The sequence below is a fragment of the Carassius gibelio genome, chromosome A10 (genome assembly GCF_023724105.1).
Source record: "Carassius gibelio isolate Cgi1373 ecotype wild population from Czech Republic chromosome A10, carGib1.2-hapl.c, whole genome shotgun sequence".
NCBI classification, from domain to species: domain Eukaryota; kingdom Metazoa; phylum Chordata; class Actinopteri; order Cypriniformes; family Cyprinidae; genus Carassius; species Carassius gibelio.
In genome coordinates this window covers 23,086,685-23,109,406 of record NC_068380.1, presented here as the reverse complement: position 1 = coordinate 23,109,406, position 22,722 = coordinate 23,086,685, and the positions used below count along the sequence as shown (strand labels likewise).

The following is a 22,722-nucleotide window of genomic DNA, read 5'->3' as shown; positions in this document are numbered from 1 at the left end:
ATTTAATTGTTAATAACATTATATACAAACATCAATATGGGTTTCGAAAAAAATATTCAACAGAACATGCATTAATACAGCTTGTAAATTATATATCAAATGCCCTCGATAATAAAAAATTTGCGCTCGGTGTTTTTCTCAATTTAAGTAAGGCTTTTGACACTGTTTCACATGATATTTTGATTTCTAAGCTTAATAGATATGGCGTGGAGTGTACTGCCTTAGTTTGGTTTCGCAATTACTTTATTAACAGAGAACAATTTGTTTATCTCAATGGTTTCTTTTCTAAAACTTCTAAAATTTCATTTGGGGTTCCTCAGGGTTCTATTCTGGGTCCTTTATTGTTTCTAATTTATATTAATGATTTATTCCTTTGTTGTGATCATTTTCTACCGATACTATTTGCAGATGATACCAACCTCATTGCAGTACACGAGGATTTTGTTACCTTGATCCAACATGTTAATGACGAGTTAAAAATATTATCAAATTGGTTTCGCACTAACAAGCTAACGTTAAATGTCAAAAAATGTAATTTTATGATATTTCACAATATTAATAAATTCTACCCCAAAGAACATGCTTGTATAGAAATTGATGGAGCTCTAGTTACTCAAGTGGCTTCTACAAAATTTCTCGGTGTCCTGATTGACGAAGGTTTAACTTGGTCCAAACACGTTGATCTAGTCTGTACAAGATCCTCTAAAATGTTAAATATTCTAAGAATTGTTTTACCTACAATTCACTCATCTGCTCATCTAACACTTTATTACAGCTTTTTATTTCCCTTTATGAATTATTGTAATATTGTCTGGGGTGCTACTTTTTCCACCTATCTCGCAAAAATTGCTAAAATTCAGAAGAAGTTCTTGCGTATGATTTCCTACTCTTCTAAATATGTTTCTTCTGCACCTCTATTTCTCAGATACAAGATTTTATCAATTGAGAAAGTCAATGTTTATTTATCATGCATATTTATTCATAAGTTTATTTATAAGAGAGAAGATATCCCACCAACATTACAACACTTCTTTACTTTTATTTCAGATACTCATATCCATCAAACCAGGCATAGAGAAATAAATCTTTTCTTACCGTTCGCTAGAACTTCAGGTCATAAAACTGACCTCAGCTTTAGGGGTCCTCAACTATGGAGTAAATTAAGTTTGTCTCTAAGATCCACGTCCTCTTTGCTTGTCTTTAAAAAACAGTTGAAAGATCTTTTGATTTCACAATGACAGCTTTTGTTATAGTACTCTGCAGTATACTATAGTCTTGTTGACTCTCATATGCTGCTTTTTACTTTTGTTTCTCCTTTACTATTTCCCTTTAACATCTGTAACTTTAAGTTATTTTCATTAGGATAATTATGCTTCTGAAAATGTTTTTTCCCTCTTTTTTTTATTTTTCAACTTATTTTGTCTGCGTGCCTTTTTCTGTTTATTTATGCAAGTGGAGTGGAACTCTGTATAAACCCAATTGGGTTTCGTTTCCTCCTTGTACTGTATCCATGTGATATCCGTGCAGAACAAATAAAATAAAATAAATAAATCAGCAAGACAGGAGTCAATTTCTATCCTGGGGTGAGTATGTACAGAATTCCCTCTTACCATCTTACCATTCCCTCTTACCATCCAGGAGTCAAGGTCTGTCTGTCCACACAGGACATCTGCCTCTGGCTGCCCAGTTGTAGGCTGAGTCCCTGGTTTATGGGTTTGTTCACCATCAGGAGGCAAATAAACAACAACATGTACCATATGGACTTACCTTTCACTTATCATATCTCACCATAATTTCATGCTTCCTTTTTAAAACCTTAAATTAATCCTGTCACTCCTTCTTCCCCAGGACCTGAAAAGCCTGACTTACCACCTTCACCTCCATATTACTGGAGAGGAAACCATCTATCGGGTCAATACCATCTTGGACTCCCAGTGTTGAGGGGGCCAATTCAATTCAATCTCTGTACTCTGGCAAATCTGTTGTTTACGGTTTTTCAGTTGCATTTCCTGCCCAATGAATAAACCCTTGAAACTTATATGTTTGCCTCTTTGAGGTCTCCTTCTGTGTTGTGACAACAGTATTATATTTATTTATCTATCTCTTACGGGGAAGTCGTGGCCTAATGGTTAGAGGGTTGGACTCCCAATCGAAGGGTTGTGGGTTCTAGTCTCGGGCCGGACGGAATTGTGGGTGGGGGGAGTGCATGTACAGTTCTCTCTCCACCTTCAATACCACGACTTAGGTGCCCTTGAGCAAGGTATCGAACCCCCAACTGCTCCCCAGGCGCCGCAGCATAAATGGCTGCCCACTGCTCCGGGTGTGTGCTGTGTGTGTGTGTGTGTGTGTTCACTGCTCTGTGTGTGTGCATTTTGGATGGGTTAAATGCAGAGCACAAATTCTGAGTATGGGTCACCATACTTGGCTGAATGTCACTTCACCCACTTTATCCATATGGGGTACTTTATAAATTGGCATACAATGTTTTAAATATGTCAGAGAGTTTTACACACCCGTCTGGTATTGTTTCAACATTTCCCCGCCTTGAAATATGACGATAAATGAAACAAACTGTGATTAGCTGTTTGATATGTCGGTCAGACCGCCTCATGGGTGGGCCTTGGCAAATGAAAGTTGGTCTGGCTACGCGAGACTAGGGCGATACAGACACATTTCCTCTTCCAGGCAGATTCATAACATTTTATGTTGATTGAAAATGAGTATCTTAATTATTGCACTGATTGTGGAAATGGGAATTGTCACTGCTCTTGCTGTTTTCTAAAAGACACTTTCTAATTTGTGAAGGTCAGTTATCTTTTGCTACGCATCAGAAATAAATGATTTGAGTTTTCTCATTGTGATGGATGATTACGTGAATTTGGCCTTTGTTTCCCCTCCTATTTATATACCTGTGAAACAGGATGCAATGGCTAGGTCATTTTATTTTCATAATCACCCTGCTGTGCTCAAAATTGTAAATATGAATGGGAATATACTTCAGAGATATTTTACTCATATAATTTCTAAGGGTACTAACAATTGTGCCCTACTTGTATTTAAAAAAAAAAAAAAAAAAATCATAATGAGATATTCCCACGTTTTCAGTTGTGAAAGCTTAGATTATTATTATTATTATTATTATTATTATTATTATTATTATTATTATTATTATTATTTATTTATTTATTTATTTTGTAAAAAGATCAAAAGGATTCATAATGCAGTTTTATTTTCACAGCCTTTTTTGATCATATTTACCAAGGATAGCAACAATTCTGACCATGACTATATAAATGCTTGGCCTAGTGGCCAAACTTCATATTGCCTGTAAGGAATCCTTAACTGGACTGCTATTTTCCTCCTGGTTGGCAGGTGGCGACCCTCAACAGACTACTGCTGAACATTACCACTCATTATGCCTGATGCATCACACCTGTGTCTTGCCCTATTTAAGTTTGTTTGTGCCATGCCTTATTGTTCAGTCTTGAGCCTATATAACCTGTTGCAAGCTAAGTCTGTTAAAGCTTAAGTCTAAGTATTTGGACCCTTGTGTCTATTTTTCTTTGTACTGTTTTTTGGAAGCACGGCTTCTTTTGTTTTGTTGCACCTTTTATTAGTAAAGTTTTGTCTTGTTGAAGACCCACGACTCCTGGCCTTTTGATCATCCCTGCTCTTGGATTCATTTAGTGGAGTTAGCTCAATCCACTAACTCGTTACATTTCCTCAGTAAGAGCAGAGTGTGAAGGTTAGCACAGCTCTCGGACTAAATCTTAAATATCTTAAACTTAAATTTTATTAACTAGATGGCACAACTTCACCACAGCACTTTCCTAAACATTCATGTTCCAATATACACCTCATGAATTATCTTAGTGCAAGGACTTGCTCCTGATAACAAAAGTATAAGAAAGTTCTTAATGTCAGTTTCCTCTTTAAAAGTAAAAGTCCTAGTAAAGTTGAAAAAAAAGTTCAGAAATTCAGAAAGCAACTTAACCCTTATAAGAGGTATTAAGGTACAAAATTATTAGGAGTGTGGATAAGGACTTTTAAGTGGCTTATTTATTTATTTTTTTTATTTTTTTTTAGCAGTGGATAATTTTAAAACTTGGAGAAGAAATGTGTTGCACACAATAAGTTAATAAAATCCTTCACATTAGATTGTGCATGGGTCATGTTTGTGACCGATCTTACAAGAAACATCGTAATATCTCCTATTGTGTCTCTGTTCATTTCCTATCAAATATGTTAAGTACGAAATTGACACACACACATATATGTGTGTGTGTGTGAAAAGTTTGGTTCCAAAACCCAATAAACGCCATTAGAAAAAAAAAAATTCTGGTCTGAATTGTGACAACCAGTTACAGTGCAGTATTTCACAGTGCACTCTAGACAGTAATGGCGGCACTTTGATACATCCGGCATCCTAGTTTTCATTAGTCTCACGTAGCCAGATCTTCAGACTGAAGGTCTGGAACTCATGGCAGCTTTGAGAACGATCACAACAGGATGCGCTCGGAAGAGTTTTAACAGTTCGGACATTGACATATAATATACATGACAAAATATATATTGTATTTGGGATAAAACCACTGCTGTGTATTGATACCTACTGACACTAATACTTTATATGAAATAATAGTTTGTCATATGTGGACTTTTATGTTAAAGTGTGTTTTCTGTGCCATTTTTGTAGTTAGTTTTTAGTCTCCACCAATGTGTTATATTGTTAAACCTCTTTTATTTTAATTAAACGTTTATTTTAAGAAGTTAAAGGGATAGTTCACCCAAAAATATAAATTCAACATAAGAATTCACTTATCAGTTAAACCTGTAAGTACTTTTGATATTGTAACTAAAGTTTTACTTTTCTTTTTTTTCCTGATAAGCTTCCCTGATTTTATTTTATTTTATTTCATTTACTTGCTTATGTACTTATGTACTTAAAACGACTCAGGTTGCAATTTGGTCTGGAAAGAAGTATAAATACTTACTATATGGATATTGTATTGAGAGGATCAATCCTTAGAAAAATATTTGTACCAAATGTTTCAACTAGATACTGTATTACGTATTTACAGTAAATAAGAGTTTTTAAAATAAACTTTGAAGCTTACAAATGCTGATGGAGTATACATATTTACAAAGAAAGACATCAAATTCTTTATTTATATGCTTAATAGGACATTTATTATAATGGTAATGTGTGAATATTGTAAGTAAAGCATTAAATAAAGTTTAAAGTTTTTAAGTTTAGGCCTGTGGAATGACTACTAAATGACAGCACTGCTTGCTTTTTTTGTGAGAGTCATTACTTAAGTTTTTATTATCAGCCTTTTTTTTCTCAAATATTGTGTAACACTACCTCATGAGTGATATTCTCTTCGCTCCTTCAGCTCTTCCTAAACCATTCATGTTCTAACAGCTTGTCTAAAGTCAGGCTGCTGCTCTTGCACTGATTTAGCAGATCACAGCATTCTGTTCGAGTTTTCAAGAAATAACTGGTTAGTCCTGTACCGTGTGAAGCATGTGGCATGTGAATGTTGTCATATAAAGTATATTCCGAAATGTCATCATTTTTGACATTATGTCTGCCACTTATATATTAAGAAGCTGATGAGGACTTCTTAAGATTGTGCTAAGTTTGTGTGAGTCTAACAATGTTACTGTTATTGTGTGTTGTCTTCTTACCACTGGATAAAGTGGAGGAGGGAATCATCTGCATCTCTACAAAGCTGATTCCATTCACCATTCTGAACAGCAGAACACCCAAAGACTTGACCGTAGCTTTGACCGCTGGACACCCTGTGTACTCTGTTCATGTAGGCAAGAGATTTTCAAGAGTGTTGAGCATCATTTGCTAGATTCATCTGCAAGCCATTAGTTTATATGTATATACCATTAGAGAAAATAGGACTTAATGTCCTAAAATGTCAAGCTACCATCATAGTCAGAAGTTTCAAAAAGTTTGCCACAGCCAAAGTCTATTAATTTGAGCTGCAGTGTCTCTGTGTTGACCAGGATGTTGTCCGACTTGATGTCACGGTGAAAGACACCCCGGTCCAGACAGTGTTTGGCTGCGAGCACCGCTTGGCGCATTAAGCCACGTGCCACAGTTTCTTCAAGATAACCTCCGTTGCTCAAGGTGAAGCTGAGCAAGGTCTCACATGGATGTGGATATTCCAAAATCAAGATGTACCGATGATGCTGCTCAAACCATTCATACATTTGGACAATGTTGGGGCTTTGAGGAGGCTCTCGCACCACCAGATTTAGAGCCACTTCCCCCAGCAGAGGTCTGATACTCCCAGGCTACAGAAACGTGATAAGCAAAGAGTTAACTGTTGTCTTTAACTTCCATGTGTCTTCCATGTGTGTATCTAGTTTATGCAGTAGGGTAAAAAGTCTGAAATCACTAGGGAGAATGGCACAGTTTGGCATTCATTTCTAAGTAAAAGCTCAGTTTTATCTAAAATGAACTGACAATTTAAATGAAAAGTTGGAGTGAAAACACTTCACTAACAAACACTTTAGTATAGGGACCAATTCTCACTGTTAGTTATTTATTATCATGCCTATGATAAACATATTTGCTGTCCATTAGTGCTCATGAAGCACATATTCTGCATGACCATATTCTTAATCCCTAATCCTAACCAATACCTGAACTGAACTACCTTACTAACTATTAATAAGCAGCAAATTAGGAGTTTGTTGAGGCCAAAGTAATAGTTAATGGTTGTTAAAAGTGAGAATTGAACCTTAAAATCAAGTGTGACCCTTTATTTCGCTTTACACTTTACACATTCAGATTTCAAGATTTTCAATTTGCTCTTAGATTTTTGGACTCACCTGTATATATAACGTATACATTTACATTTAATAACTTACAACATAAATAAAGCAGTCCTGCACCGACTTGGTTAAAAATTTGATGGCAACCTGCAAAGAGAATAAATAAATTGATACAATGATACATCAATGTTTGTATATATGAAAATCTGTAAACTGTTTTACGTCAGATGGAGTAACTCCTAGAAAACTTCATGATATTATTAATTTAAAAATGTATTACATTTGAAAAATACGTTTTTATATTATTTATATAATATTTATTTTTGGAATGTATATTAATAACAATAATCTACACACTTGACATTATAACACCATATTTTAAATAAAATAAAAAAATAATGCTAGATGCTATAACAACTTTTCAGACATGTGGGGATAAATAAATAAATAAATAAAAAAAACCAAGTGGCAAAATGTTTTGATGAATAAAGCAAGATTGGTTTACCTTCTGACCATCAGATCGACGAGTCCCCTCATAAACAGTGCCAAAATTTCCTGATCCCAGTGACACTCCCACATCATAAAGGGAGAAAAATGATCCTGTGAAGAAAGAAAGAAAGATGTTAATATATGGTATTGCTGCTGGCTTTGATTATTACAGAAATTCCAAAAGTAGTTTACTTTGCTGCGTGCCTGAATATTTATGAATGGCTTTTACAGAGAATTGTTTATTACATGTATATTACTATTTCTTTTAACCATGGAATCAACAATATAACAAAATCAAACTAAAATGCTTCATGCGCCACATGATACATGCTGATACATAAGGTATTAGACAGACTGGCACATAAATACAAATGTGAAGAAGGTGGAGAAAAGTCAAAATAAGTGAAAACTGAAAGGAATAAACACACACACAATAACTAAAGGACAGAGTATAATCACAAAAGACTCACCGACAGCTGGACCCGGAAGGGATGTTAACTCTGAATGAAGGCCAGACGGACCTGGGACAGGTTCTTGCTTGAGATCAGGTGTCAGTTTAAGACTGGACTGACGAGAGACATTCATTGGCTGAGAATCAACCAGATCGGTGTGAGGTGGCAGCTCATGATTGGATGCACCTGGCTGGGGATCCATTGGCTCAGGGTCAGGGTCAGGATCAGGACTGGTTGGATCGCTGTCAGGTGTCAGCTGGAGACTGGATAGACCCGAGACAGAGGAAGGCTCAGGACCAGCTGGATCGGTTGTACGTGTCATCTCGACACTGGGTGCTTCTGGGACAGCTGTTAACTCAGATTTGAGTGGATCTTGCTGAGACTCTGGCTTGACGCTGTCTGGGTCTACTTTGTTGCCCCTGTAACAGAACAGGACTGTATGCTTTACAGCTCTCCATGTTTGTCAGAAGAATGCACACGTGCCTTTGTTCTTTCTCATTTTGGTTTGCTTTTCTAGAAAGTGGCATAGAAGACCATAACATATATGACCTAAAATGAAGTAATTAACTACTTGTTTATTGAACGCATAAAATCAATGTCACATTTGCAATCGTACTTATACACTTCATGTTGTATGTTGCATATAATATGTTATAAATATGAAAACTAATTATGACCCCTGCTTTTAGTATAATTCCGTGAGTACTTTTGCTATAGGCCTACTTAAATTTCACAGAAAACTGACAGATTTCCACATTGGCTTAACTACAAAGCCAGTTTTTTATAATAAAAAAAAAAAAATTCTGAAAATATAAAAAGCCTATACCTGCTGTAGTGTTTCCAGCTGTCTGTGTAGAGTTAACACATCAGCTGAGCATCTGCAGAACTGACTCCAGTCCGTTTTTGTATGAAAATGATATTTTCTGTATGTTGATCAAATCTGCTCAGGTGATTGATCGTCTTCGCTACTGGACTGATTCTCAGTCAACCGATAGCAGGGCGTTTGTGATGTAATAGTACACTATTCTTTCACGAGCATTCTAAGAAGAACGGGAAGACGTGGCCTAATGGTTAGAGGGTTGGACTCCCAATCGAAGGGTTGTGGGTTCTAGTCTCGGGCCGGACGGAATTGTGGGTGGGGGGAGTGCATGTACAGTTCTCTCTCCACCTTCAATACCACGACTTAAGTGCCCTTGAGCAAGGCATTGAACCCCAAAAACTGCTCCCCGGGCGCCGCAGCATAAATGGCTGCCCACTGCTCCGGGTGTGTGCTCACAGTGTGTGTGTGTGTGTGTTCACTGCTCTGTGTGTGTGCATTTCGGATGGGTTAAATGCAGAGCACAAATTCTGAGTATGGGTCACCATACTTGGCTGAATGTCACTTCACTTTAAGAATTATACAGTGTTGCCAGATTGGGCGGGTTCCCGCACAATTTAGGTTTTTTTTTTTTTTTTTTTTGTGACTTGATGCTTCAAATAAAAATGTAAAGCCAGCAGGTGATGACAAATGACTGTTAAAAAGAGATTACTTTAAAAAAAAAAACTTTAAAAAAAAACACTTGATTGATCCATGAATGACACAAAAGTCTTTCAGTATCAGAAAGATCTTTATTGCCAGGCAAGTTTATATATACGATGAATTTGTTTAGGTGACAGAAGCTTTCTAGAGCACAAAACGAAACTACAGTGGCAAGACAAATAGTAATAATAATAATAAAATAAGAAGAATATGATAGATGAAAAAGAAATCATCTAGAAAAAATAAAAATAAAAAATAAGTAAGTAAATAAATAAATAAATAGATTATATGTGTACAGGGGCCTGTACCATGATGGTAGCTGAACAAATTCAGAGGTACAGGATTAGTTTTGAGTTGACAAAACCAAACCGCTCCAATCCGGCTCTGTTGGTACCATGATGCTGTTCATCAACTTTCTTTGTCAACTCATGCTTTGATCCTGAGTTTGTGAAGCGCGTGCACGTGAATGTGTGACATCACTGGCGAACAGCCAATCACGAGCCTTGCAGCAAAGAGCAGGTTTGATTTACTTCTCGCGAGAGACCCAGCGAGATTCAAAACTAAATGTTAAAGGTTTTGCTAAAGGTTAAGAGACTGAAGAATATGACAAATTTAAACAGGACAAATAAAATAAATAATCTTGCTCTATCAGTGAAGTCACAAGTGAAACTTGTTAACTTAGTTCATACATTTGAAAATATATAGTGGTAGAGAATTGAACATGTAAGGTCAGATTTTTTATTTATTTTTTAAATAGTGCAATCTTTTGATACTACAGCTTATTTATATCACATGATCGGTATGCATTTATATTTATTTAATATAAACGATTTATAATAATTGTTTAAATAAAATTGCTTGTGTAATAAATAATGATAATATGAACCACAATAATTATATAAATCATAAAATGACTGAGTAATTATCATTAAAGCCAGACTTCTATTTTTTTTAGCATTAGTGACATTTAATTTGGAGCAAGATAAACTGGAGTGACTTTGTGTCAGACATGTGTCACTTTTCTCACATCTGATTGGTCCACCTTCAGTTTGAGATCTCTAACCCAGTACATAACCTGCCCCGGAGCAGGTTAACCGTTGAGTGTAAGTTACTATGGCAATGAATAGAGCTAAAAGCCAATTTATTTATTTTTGTTTATTTTCATTTATTATTTTTGAATATTTAATATATTTTATAATTACACTGCAGCAATTAGCATTTTGTAAAATTACATTGCATATATAATTTTGTAAATTAGGCTGCATGTTATTTTGTTTAATGGTCTTTCATATATATATATACAACCCTACACCTAAACCAACCCCTTACATGAAACTTTTGGCATTTTCAGATTTTCAAAAAGCAAACAAACAAACAAAAAAAAACTTTATTAATATGATTTACAAGCTTGTTTCCTCATGGGGACCTAAAAATTTGACATTTGGTCCCCATATTTTTATAAATACCAGGTATACACACAAACACACACCTATTGTACACACAAACACATTCAACTAATTTTACTTTTACATATTACCCTGTTTCTAACTAGAACCAGAAAATCTGAGCATATCACATCAGTCATCACGTCCTTACACTTGCTTTGAGATTTTAAAGTAATTTTACTCATTTATTAATCACTCAATGGCCTATAGGACATAAATACATTTCAGATATGCTCACTAAAATTATATACAAACCTAAAAGACCACACATATCATTTGGACAGAGTCAGTTAGAAATACACAAAACAAAGGGAATCAGCTTTTAGTTGCCATGATGCCACCCAAAGCTTCCGGAAGAGATTGGATGTGCTAAAACATTTACCACATTTAAAGCCAGTCTTAAAACCCATATTTTTATTTGTGCATTTATTGAATGGTTGCACTGAATTTTATGTATAATCATTTTCTATTTTGAACTTATTTATTTTACTACACCAAGCTAATATTGTAAAGCAACTTATTTTGAGATGATTTTCTTTTTTGTAATGAATATGCTAGTTAAAACATTTCCATTTAGTGTTTAAATACATTTTAGCTGTAAATATGGAATAATTTATAACAATTAGGCCAGAAAGAAATCGCTTAAAATACACTTTGAATAGTTTAAAGGTCATGACCACCAGTTTATTGGATGGCGTCACGTCATGGACATTTGACTCATGTGTGTCTGTCCCAAGACTACATTTCCCATACTGCATTGCAATGAAAACAGGAAGAAAGACACCATGAGGAAATATTTCCACAAAATGAATCAGAGAGCGATGGGGTGATATTGTGCGGTGGAATGAGTCGTGAACTCAGCGCGTCAGCCAAAGACAGATGGAAGAGATCGAGGCTTTGGCTTTTCAGAGAGAGAGAGAGTGAAGGAATACGTCTTCCATGAGCTGATTTTTTTTTTTTTCTTTTTTTTGCTGGACATCTCATATGATGGAACGAGCGATGGAGCATTTGAATGTACAGCTGAATCGACTGACGCGTTCCCTGCGTCGCGCGAGGACTGTGGAACTCCCAGAAGGTGAGACGTCACGCGACAGATAACAAACATTCTTATTTTTGAGGACTACTGAGGTTGTCAAGGAGACCCTTGATACATTCTAATCATCTCGGCTTCCGGTGTTCTGACGATTTGTGCTACCCGCTCAGATTGTGCTACCTCCCATTAAAAAGATAGGCAGCACAAATCGATAGTGAAGAATGCTACCCTTCAGATTGCGCTACCAGCTTCTTATTCATGTGGTTTCAGGCATTTTATATATATATATATATATATATATATATATATATATATATATATATATATATATATATATATATATATATATATATGACTATACCTACCTACCCTTACGAAAAATAACCATGGTTTTATTATAGTAAAACTGTAGTAACCCATGGTTTTTTGGCGTATTGACTGCCATTTGTAAAACCACAGATTTACTACAAATACCATGGTTAAACTATGGTTAAAATAGCAAAACCATGGTTAATTTGTGGTTACCATGGTTTAACTACAGTAACTATGGTTTTTTGGTTTTATTTGTAGTAAAACCATGGTTCATTTTCGTAAGGGTAAACATACACGTCCGTACATACCCTTACCCTAAACTTACCCTTAAAACAATGCAAACATATTTTTGGTAGCACAATCTGATAATCATAGCATGATTCTTCGGCACACCGGACAGGATTCCTGTCTACGGCCATACAATTTGGCTGATTAACACGAAAACACGTCCGTGCATATTTCACAACAAAATTAAGGTTAAAAACAATAATTAGGTGTTGTGGTGGTAATAATAATAATAATAATAATAATAATAATAATAAATACATAAAAGCAATATGCTTTCTAACTAACTAATATATACTTAAGTTGTGCTCAACATTATTCATACCCTTGGCAAATTTGATCAAAGAAATCTGTGAAAATAAATCTGCAGTGTTTATCCACTTGATCTTTCATAAAAAAATATAAATAATAATAATAATAATAATGAATCTAACCTTTAATTAATATATATATATATATATATATATATATATAAAGAAAATCTCATTATGAAATAAATATTTCTCTTTAGTGAGAGGATATGTGACTATATTATCTTAATGTTGTGAGGAAGGAGCGTTTAAGTGGCCAATGACTCCAAGGATCACAGCTGGGGGTCAGAAATCCTAAAAAAAAAAAAAAAAACCTTGTTGTTTGAGAGGGTTTCAAGAAGGCCGATGAAGGCTATTAACACTAAGTGCAAATAGCAATATTTGTTATTTGCACTAACTGCAAATATCTATAAATTCTATTTACACTGTTAAAATAACAGGATTGTCTGCTATTTATACTACTTATTGCACATAGTGGCGATTATCTGCACCTCAGTATAGTAGTATATTATAAAACAGTTGGCAATAATAACTTAATGTGTGTTCATTGGTGCTGTCACAATAACAAATTTTGCTGGACAATAAATTGTCCAAGAAATTATCGCGATAAATGATATTATTGTCGTTCTAAGACCAGTTTCAACTAATATAATGATAATGGCATAATAACACAGGTACACCTTTTCAAAGATCAATAAACCTTTATTTTTGATTTTATGGTAGATTCAGAGCAAGAAATGCCAACAGCATTTATGATTTAGGCAATTCAAAAATCTTCACATTTATTTTAAATAATGATTCAATCCATTTCAAACAACTGTTCAAAAATGAAACTTTAAATGGACATGTGTGTTTTTTATTGAACGTAACCAACAACTGGGCTAGGTGGCACTAGGCAGGCATAATGGAATGCGCAAAAAGGCTAGACCCATTACAAACTATTGGACAGGTAACGTTAAACAAGTTGATCAACGTTTTCGGGGTCCAGAGCAGAGCGTTTTTTATTCACTATATGTCCAGCTGTTGAGAAGACGCGCTCCGACCGCACTGATGTCCCATGGACAACTACTTCATTGACAGCTGCGCAAGGTGTGGGTATTTTGTACTGCCAATCTTCCACCACAAAAGCGGGTCTCTGTCAGCTGGCAATGGTGGCTCCTTTTCATTACTCATCATGCTGTTGTCCTCCATTTTCTTTGAAAACACTAGATGCAGCTATTGAAACCGTGAAACTATAAGCGTGTAAAATTGCTGGGTATTTTAAGTCTAGCTTTCGCAATGCCTTCTGCAATTTCGGAATTCTTTATTTTCTTTTTTGCTTGTTTGTGATTTTTGTTAAATATATAATTTGTTTAATTGTTTTAAAATTAATAGAGTACATATTTGGTTAAAATTGATTCCCTATTTTCATTTTTGAAACTTTTTTTGGTTGGTCCGATCGATTGTGCAATCGATTTCCGAATGAAAAGTGAAAGCCCTACCATTTAACCGTTAACCGAAAGTAAACATTTGTGCTCAAGTTCGTTATTTCAAATGCGGTATGCACGCTCATAATGGAAGAGAGGCGGGGCGACGTGCTCGTTTTTTTCCAGGCCCGTCCGCGCCGCGTCTAGTTGAAAAACATCTCTGCTCCAACAGGTCACGTGACAAGAACCAACTCAATCAGCTTCCTTCGGGGGTGAAATTTCCCATTGTTTTTGAAAAATGGGGTGCACCCAAACACTGCAGAGTTTTTTACTCTTTAAAATAAATCTTGTAGCAGAATTACAGCAAAGGTTTTTCGGTGGTGGAAATCCATTACTGAAATGTCCTTGTTGTAACGGAGATCGCAGCTGATGGATGCTTAGCAACTACAGACACCTCAGGAGCGCAACTGAGTGATCACTTTGGAAAGATGGAGAAAACGGTGCACGCTGTGTGTGTGAACTCACTGGGTGCATTGACACATGCAACTACACACTTGAGCCCCTTTCACACTGCCATTCTGGCAAATACAGGGGTAAAGTGTTCCTGCAATTGTTCCCTGGTCGCTAGATTTTGCACTTTCAGACTGCCAGTGATGACCCGGGATATGTGCGTGCTTTCACACACAACCCTTGAAGATCCCGCAACGACACGTGACATCAGGGCGTGACATGTAATGTACGAGTCGACAACGCTTGGCACGTTATATTTTCACTGAAGCAAGCAAACGAACTCGGCGTCAGCGCGGAAAGTGAGGAACTAACTGATCTCTGCTTCATTACAGTTTGCACATATGTTTTCGTTGCGAACGTTGATCTTCCTTCAAAACAGCCGGTAAAAGAGTCGCGCGATAACGCATGTCATCACTTCGACACGGAATTAGATCTGGCTTTTGTTCACACAGCGCTCGTCCCGGGTTCAATTCGGTAATCATTCCCGGGACGTGGTTGCTTTCACACAGAAGGCAACCCGGCAATGTTCCGGAAATATTGCGGGTCCGACGTGCAGTGTGAAAGGGGCTCAACAGACATATTTAGCTGAGCAAGCCAAATGAACCAAGCAAAAAGTAAGCCCATTTCGAGAGAAAGGACAACGAAGTTACTTGCTAAATATGCTACGCGGTATTGGGATTACTAAAAGGGCGGACTGGGCAATTCCAGTGGCTTCACTGCCTGTTGTTTAGTTTAGAATGCGATGAGCGATCCAGTCATATATAGATCAGTGATCACAACACTATCTGGAATAAATTATTACTTTCAAACATTGTACTCCAATACAAACCAACTATTTAAAAATACTTATTTAACACTGAAATTATTTTACATTCTAGCAGACATTATTCCAACAAAGCACACTTTAACTTAATAACTTAGTAAAATAATATTTTGAGGCCTTTTTAGGCCCCTTTTTTAATCAGGCATGTAAATAAATGCAGCCTTGGTGAGCAGAAGGGAATTCTTTTAAAACATTAAAAAATATTACAGATCCCAATTTGAACACAATGTGTGAATGTTATAATACATTTTTAAATAGTAAATATTTTGTGGTTACTGTTGTATTTATTATAATTATTATTGTCTTTTTAATTTTATTCAACAGAACAACTGTACAATTACAATACTAACATTTAAGAATGTGCTATAACTTTTTTTGTTGTTGACACCAGCAGATTTATAAATTATAATCATTACCAATTTGGGAAGATGCACATATCCCATTGTCACATGCCTTGTAGGCTTGCCGCGATAGACAGTGTTGACGGTGTAACCGGTTTTTAGCCATGACACCGGTTACATCACTTTCCCACCGTGACACCGCCCCCTCCGTCATTTTGATATTCGTTTTTTGAAGTATTTGTTTTTTTTCCACATGCTTCAAAGCTACCTCCATCATTCCAGCCCCCGAAGAAACCGTCTCCATCATGCTTCAATGACTACCATCCAGTTGCACTTACTCCTATTCTCATGAAGAGCTTTGAATGGCAACTCATACACTGTATCAAGTCCCCCCCCCCCCCCACGGACCCCTTCCAGTTTGGTTATTGGTCCAACTGCTCGACCGATGACGTCATCGGCACACCGCCCTCCACTTAGCGTTCACACGTCTAGAGAAAAAAAACTCATACGTCAGAATGCTGTTCATAGATTTCAGTTCAGCATTCAACAGTACCATCCCTCAGCAGCTCATTCACAAACTGGTCGAGCTGGGGCTCAACACTTCGTTGTGCAACTGGCTGTTGCACTTTCTGAATGGAAGACCTCAGGCAGTACGGGTCGGCAGCAACAAATCCAGCACCATCACACCGAACACTGTGGCCCCCCAAGGATGTGTGCTGAGCCCCCTCCAATTCACTCTACTGACCCATGACTGCACACCGTCACACAACTCAAACCTCTTCATTAAGTTTGCAGATTAAACATAAATAATAAATAAAGGATAATAAAGAACTGCTCACTAAGCATTTTTTATTATTTTAATCAGATTGAATAATCTTTTGCACTACAATAATTTTATCTGGACTGTTTGTTTACTTCACTGGTTTACAGTCTATCTGCTATGTCTTCTGCTGCTTTATTTAACCCCTTTTTTACATGCCCTTATTTCTATAGTTGTATTTTATATTTACTCTGTATCCTTCTTTGATTTTATGTTTTACTGTTAGTGTTATCTGTATGCACAGAGGTTCTGAGAGTAAAGCAATTTCAATTCTCTGTATGTATGTGCTGTACATGTGAAAGAATTGACAATAAAGCAGACTTGACTTGACTTAACTTGACTTGATCTCCTGGATAGTATCATCCCAAAGGTAAAGTGTGCTGGTAGCCACCTCATGCTGAGGGGCTATTGTTCAGTGAATATTACAGTGAATAATACAATAGCCTCTATTACTATATTTCTCTATACTGAAATGAAAAGCTTAACATACCATCTTGAATCTAAGCTTCATGCCTGTACTGTAACGTTAGTCAGTTATTTATGTTTATATAAATTCTGTGTATATTTTAACTGTCCTGATTGAGCAACATCTATTTCAGACTCTCTAAAATAATGCAATTAGGCCCTATGTTTACTAGCATTACCATATCCATGTAAAATGTTGTATGCTAGATTAATAATTATTTTAACCACCGTATAAATCATTGCTTGCTTCAAAATGAATGCTGTTAACGAAATCATTGTTGAAATATTTGAAGTTAGCACCTACTGTATGGATAAAAACACTTTAACAAAATTATATAGGTAATGAATAACTGTACAAGGCGAATAAAGGCATACAAAGCATACATCTTTCATCAGATTTCAGAATGAGCAATTTGTCATTTGTTATATATATGTGTTCAGGTCATGTCTGTCTAATGTTTATCATGTTCATGATGTTTGCTACTGTAAAGTCGGGGAAATTCCCAACATTAAAAAATAACTGTGAACATGCCTAGGGTGTTTGCATTGTAGTAATGTACAGAGATACTTCAAATTTTAAAACGCTGACTTGTTAGGTGATGTTGTCTCGTTAAAGGGACAGTAAGTAGGAATTACTCCCATCTAGTGGTGAAATTGTATTTTGCATTCAAACTAATTTTGCTCTCCAGCGCCTCTCTTTTTCAAATGCGCGTTGCATCTACGGTAGGCGATATGTACCAAAAAGCTTTGACAGGATGTCTTCTAATAGCACTTCGTTGAGTTTTCCTTCAGGTGAACAGGTGTGTTATTTCAAACAAACTGCAACATGACAACTAACAAACGAATGTTACAGTATGAATTACTGACTGTGGAAACATGAAATATTGTAATTAGTAGTTATGTCTAATTTATTCGTTATATTTTCTGAATTACATGCATTGTTAGATATAAAAAAAATATTATAATATAGATTGTAACACTGACTTACCTGTTGAGAAGAAAACTGGCCACTTTAGCGTCTCTTTTGAAATCTTTATCAAGCATTAGCTCTTTCCACCTAGAAAAACCTTCCCTGACATTAACTCTTGTTTTCTGTAATCTACGGTCACGTTTCCTTTTACGTTCTATTTTTGACTGTTTTGGCGACGATGTTTTCTCCTGTGGCGCGGCATATGTATGGTCCATAATAAGAATGAAATCCAGACTTTTAAACTTGCCGGTGCAGTTTCAAGCGCCTCTCACTGCTCTGCACCTGCGTTTCTGGCTCTGACCGAAAACGCGTTGTGGAAACGCGTTGGCTTAGTACTTTTTGTCCCTCTCTGCTATTATAGTTTTGCAAGATGGCGGAACTACATGGAAGCCTCCGTCGACCTACCCGTCCCATGTATATAAAGATAATAAATTCTTCATTTACAAGGATTAGTTTAAACATTGGCATAGGTATTTGTACACCATTGAGGGCATATTTATGAATAAAAATATTGATTTTAGATAATAAAATACCTAAAAAGTTACTTATTGTCCCTTTAAAATCATACAATTTCCTATTAATTCAATAGAACATTTACGCACACTAGGGACTACCAATATGATGGCGTGGTGGCTTCACTTTCATGACGTCATGAGCAGTCCAGTTCTCTATTATAGATCAGTGGTCTGCCCCCATCCAGCCTGACAGAGGCTGAGAAGTGAGGAGGTGAGGAGAAGAATAGCATATAATTGGCAAATGCTGATGAGCAAAGCTTGTCGCATTAAAAAAAAAAAAAAAAAAAAAAAAAAAACTGTAATGGTGTTAACCGTAAACTTGAGGCTATAATGCTGCTTCAGCTAAATATTTAGTTAAGGGTATGTATACTTATGCAATGTACTTATGTTGTATTTATTATTATTATTTTTAATTTATTTACGAAGTTGTGGCAATTCTATTTTTGCTTTGTCAATATGATGCATGAAGTGTAGATTGATGTGTGAAAAAAATTAATGCAGCAACTTGAAAAAAAAATATACATATACAAGAATACTTTTGCAAGGCCCCATATATATATATATATATATATATATATATATATATATATATATATATATGTGTGTGTGTGTATATATATAATAGTGCTGTCAAATGATTGATCGTGATTAATCGCATCCAAAATAAAAGTTTTGTTCACATAATATAGAGTGTGTACTGTCTATATTTATTATGTATATATAAATACAAACACATGCGTGTATATATATATATATATATATATATATATATATATATATATATATATATATATATATATATGCATGCTAATATTTTCTAAATATATATTGTATGTGTGTGGTTTTATATATACATAATAAATATACTTATATAAAAAATATATAAAATATATAAAAACTTTTATTTTGGATGCGATTAATCATGATTAATCGTTTGACAGCACTTTGACTTGACAGTACTTTTGACTTAGTTCTCCATAGTTTTTCTTAATTTGTTCTCTTATTTTGTAAAACTCCCATTTTATTTGATCCCGCATATACTACCCTGATGTATTTTACAAGACGATTTTCCATTCTCCACAGCTGTTTGCAAGTTGTTACAGAAAATATATTTGAAAAATGTGTTTTCTTTTCTTCTAGACAGTGAAACAGCGGTGTACACCCTCATGCCCATGGTCATGGCTGACCAACACAGGTGAGTGTCACAATTAATGACCTAACAAAAGCCAAGAGAAACAGAAACACAGTAACTTTATTCCCAGTCTAAACAAACCTAAAAGAATGCCACCCACTCCTGCAGCTTCAATACTAACCTCTCTGTTTCCAGTACAGTATGTATGACATGCTCAGTGATGACCTACTATAAAACGTAATTGGAGCTAAAGAAGAGGATGTCAAGCTTAACATCCTCTTTGGGCGGCGGTCATCTCCTTTAAACTTCTGTCTCTTTGGCCACATAGCTTAATGTAATATCTTTTATTTATTTTCTGCTCATAGGTCAGTTTCTGAATTGCTTTTAAACTCAAAGTTTGATGTCAACTATGCCTTTGGACGTGTTAAAAGAAGCCTTCTACACATTGCTGCCAAGTAAGATATTTTCACATTCTCACATTATTACCATATTTTAATGTATTGACTAGTGTTTAAATAGTTATTCGGAGGACCCCACAATGAATATGTTCATGAGATTGCTGTTGTTTCAGCTGTGGATCGGTCGAGTGTCTTGTCCTGCTGTTAAAGCGTGGAGCGAATCCAAACTATCAGGATATCTCCGGCTGCACACCTCTGCATCTAGCTGCAAGAAACGGGTAAACGGAGAGTTTTATCAACTCTGTGCAGGTCTGCCACCTGCTGGAAGCAAAACAAATCACATTTTTTAGGATTTATCCCTCAAGCTTTGTATATACATAACCTAAGCGTTTGTGTGTGTAGCTTGCAAAAGATGGTATCTGAAAAAATGCATTTATGTTGAGTTGCTTTAACATTTTTTCCTCATGTTGTGTTCTGTTTTCACAGACAGAAGAAGTGTATGGGCAGACTGTTAGAGTACAACGCTGATGTTAATATCTGCAATAATGAAGGTCTCACTGCTGTGAGTAGGGTGATAAAACTGCACATTTGAGAAAGACACACAAAACAACAATGACAAGAATAATATTGATAATAACATTACTATTTACCATTTTCATAGTTATGAATATGAAATGTATATGTGATAGTAAAGTGATCAAAAATGTGAAATAACACAAAACAAATAAAGTTGCCAATTGCATTTATTTTCAAAACCATTTTTTTTAAATATATATTCAGATGTTTGCTGGAAAACTACTGTTTATTCACTTCTACTCACCCACTTTTAAAATAATGATTTTTATCAATATTTAGTAATAGATTTAATGAAGAAACTCCTTATGATGAAGAAATGAAGAAATACCTAAGGAAGGCATAAACTAAATAAGTCTAATGAAACTAATTTTAAGCATTTGAGCAGGAGTGTTGAGGGTAACACATTGCAAGAAACGCAAGTTACGTAATTAGATATAGTATACAGATCTGTATACTTTTTTTGTTTTTTAATGTAACACTTATTTTTTTTTATTAATTTAGAATGAAATATTGGAGTTACTTTTTTTTCAAATAGGCCAGTTACTTAGTTTCCTGTATCTTGACTGATAGCTCTGGTGTTGCCATGTTGAGAGAAATCAGAAGTGCAGAAGCGTTGTGTGCGCTGTGTGAACATGATGTCACTGTAGTTCTAGACTAAATATGAACATGTATTTACTCATCTCACTGCACAAAAACTGATTCAGTATTCGTCAAAATGAATAAAAAACAGTCAAATGTAAACTCAGAATATTATACAAAACTTCAATAATTAAATATGTTAAAACTAAAAATTGTTTTACTAATGCAGTGCTGTTTACTTCTTTTTTAGTCTTTATGTCATTGTTTCATGTGATTAGATTCATTGGCTGGCAGTGAATGGAAGGACAGAGCTTCTTCATGACCTGGTGCAGCATGTGTCTAATGTGGACGTGGAGGACGCCATGGGCCAGACAGCCTTACATGTGGCCTGCCAGAACGGACACAAGACTGTACGAAATCTATCTGTCTTCACAGCTTGAACGCTTACAATTTGTAGTTCAGAAATGATTATTATTTTTTTGTTTAGTAGTTCCGTTAAGGTTCATGTGATGTTTCTGTTTCTCACAGACAGTGCAGTGTCTCCTGGACAGTGGAGCGGACATCAACAGACCCAATGTCTCTGGAGCCACTCCACTCTATTTCGCCTGCAGGTGAGCAGCTAACAGCAGCTCTACCAGCTGCCAACACAAATGTACTATGTTTAGCATGATTACAGTTTATTTCACTCCAGCCTGAACTGGAAATCTGTGGTCAACAATTAGAACATGCTCCCTTAAGAAAATTAACTTCCATTCAGTGACTGAATCCGCACGCTTTCTGACGACACAAGAAACATAATTAGGATAAACGGGGTTTGTACAGATATTTATTTATTATATTTTTTTTTTGTGTATAATCTTTTAACACACAGCTTTCTTTGGAGTTTGATGGGAATAAAGGAGTTCAAGTGTCTTTGCTGTAAGGACAGGCTAATAAGAACGCAGTCTGATGAAGATGTGCCACTGTCTGTATTCTGAGTGTGCACTCATATGAGCTCAGTTGCTGAGCAACAGCACTCCATCCGTCTCTTGTTTTGATTACATTTTGCCGCTGATATCAGCGCACTCAAGACTGATGATGATGTGATCAACACTAACATGCCTCACAACAGATAATTAAAGAGTAATTAAACATACGCTTGAAAGGCTTTCAAAACATGGAATCTAGGCCTGTTTATGACTCTTCTAATTCTATACCAATTTTTGTGATGCTTCTGTGTTGTAAATCAACCATACACAATTTGTTCCGGATGACTAGAATAGCTAGACAAGTCATGTAAATGTATTTATTTATAAAAGTGGGATCACTGAGAAAAAAAAAAAAAAAAAAAAAAAACCTTAAACCTTCTGGAATCTTGAAAATAAACGATTATTGTTTTAGTGACTTGTTTGAAACTTGAAAGTGACTTGAAACTAGGAGTGCCCATAGATTAAAATAAGACAGAACAACACCAGTTAAAATGTTATATATATATATATATATATATATATATATATATATATATATATATATATATATATATATATATATATATATATATATATAT

At 35.5% G+C, this 22,722-nt stretch overlaps 1 protein-coding gene across 1 annotated transcript; it reads left to right on the top strand.

The window, feature by feature from the left end:
- The first annotated feature begins 11,461 nt into the window (after positions 1-11,461).
- On the top strand, positions 11,462-22,491 carry LOC128021576 (E3 ubiquitin-protein ligase HACE1-like). The gene is made up of 8 exons (XM_052608894.1): positions 11,462-11,775; positions 19,632-19,686; positions 19,989-20,078; positions 20,195-20,299; positions 20,508-20,583; positions 21,455-21,586; positions 21,705-21,787; positions 22,048-22,491. Exons 1-8 carry the CDS (start codon positions 11,685-11,687, stop codon positions 22,151-22,153), a joined length of 738 nt encoding a protein of 245 aa, XP_052464854.1. The 5' UTR covers positions 11,462-11,684; the 3' UTR covers positions 22,154-22,491.
- The last annotated feature ends 231 nt before the right edge of the window (positions 22,492-22,722 follow it).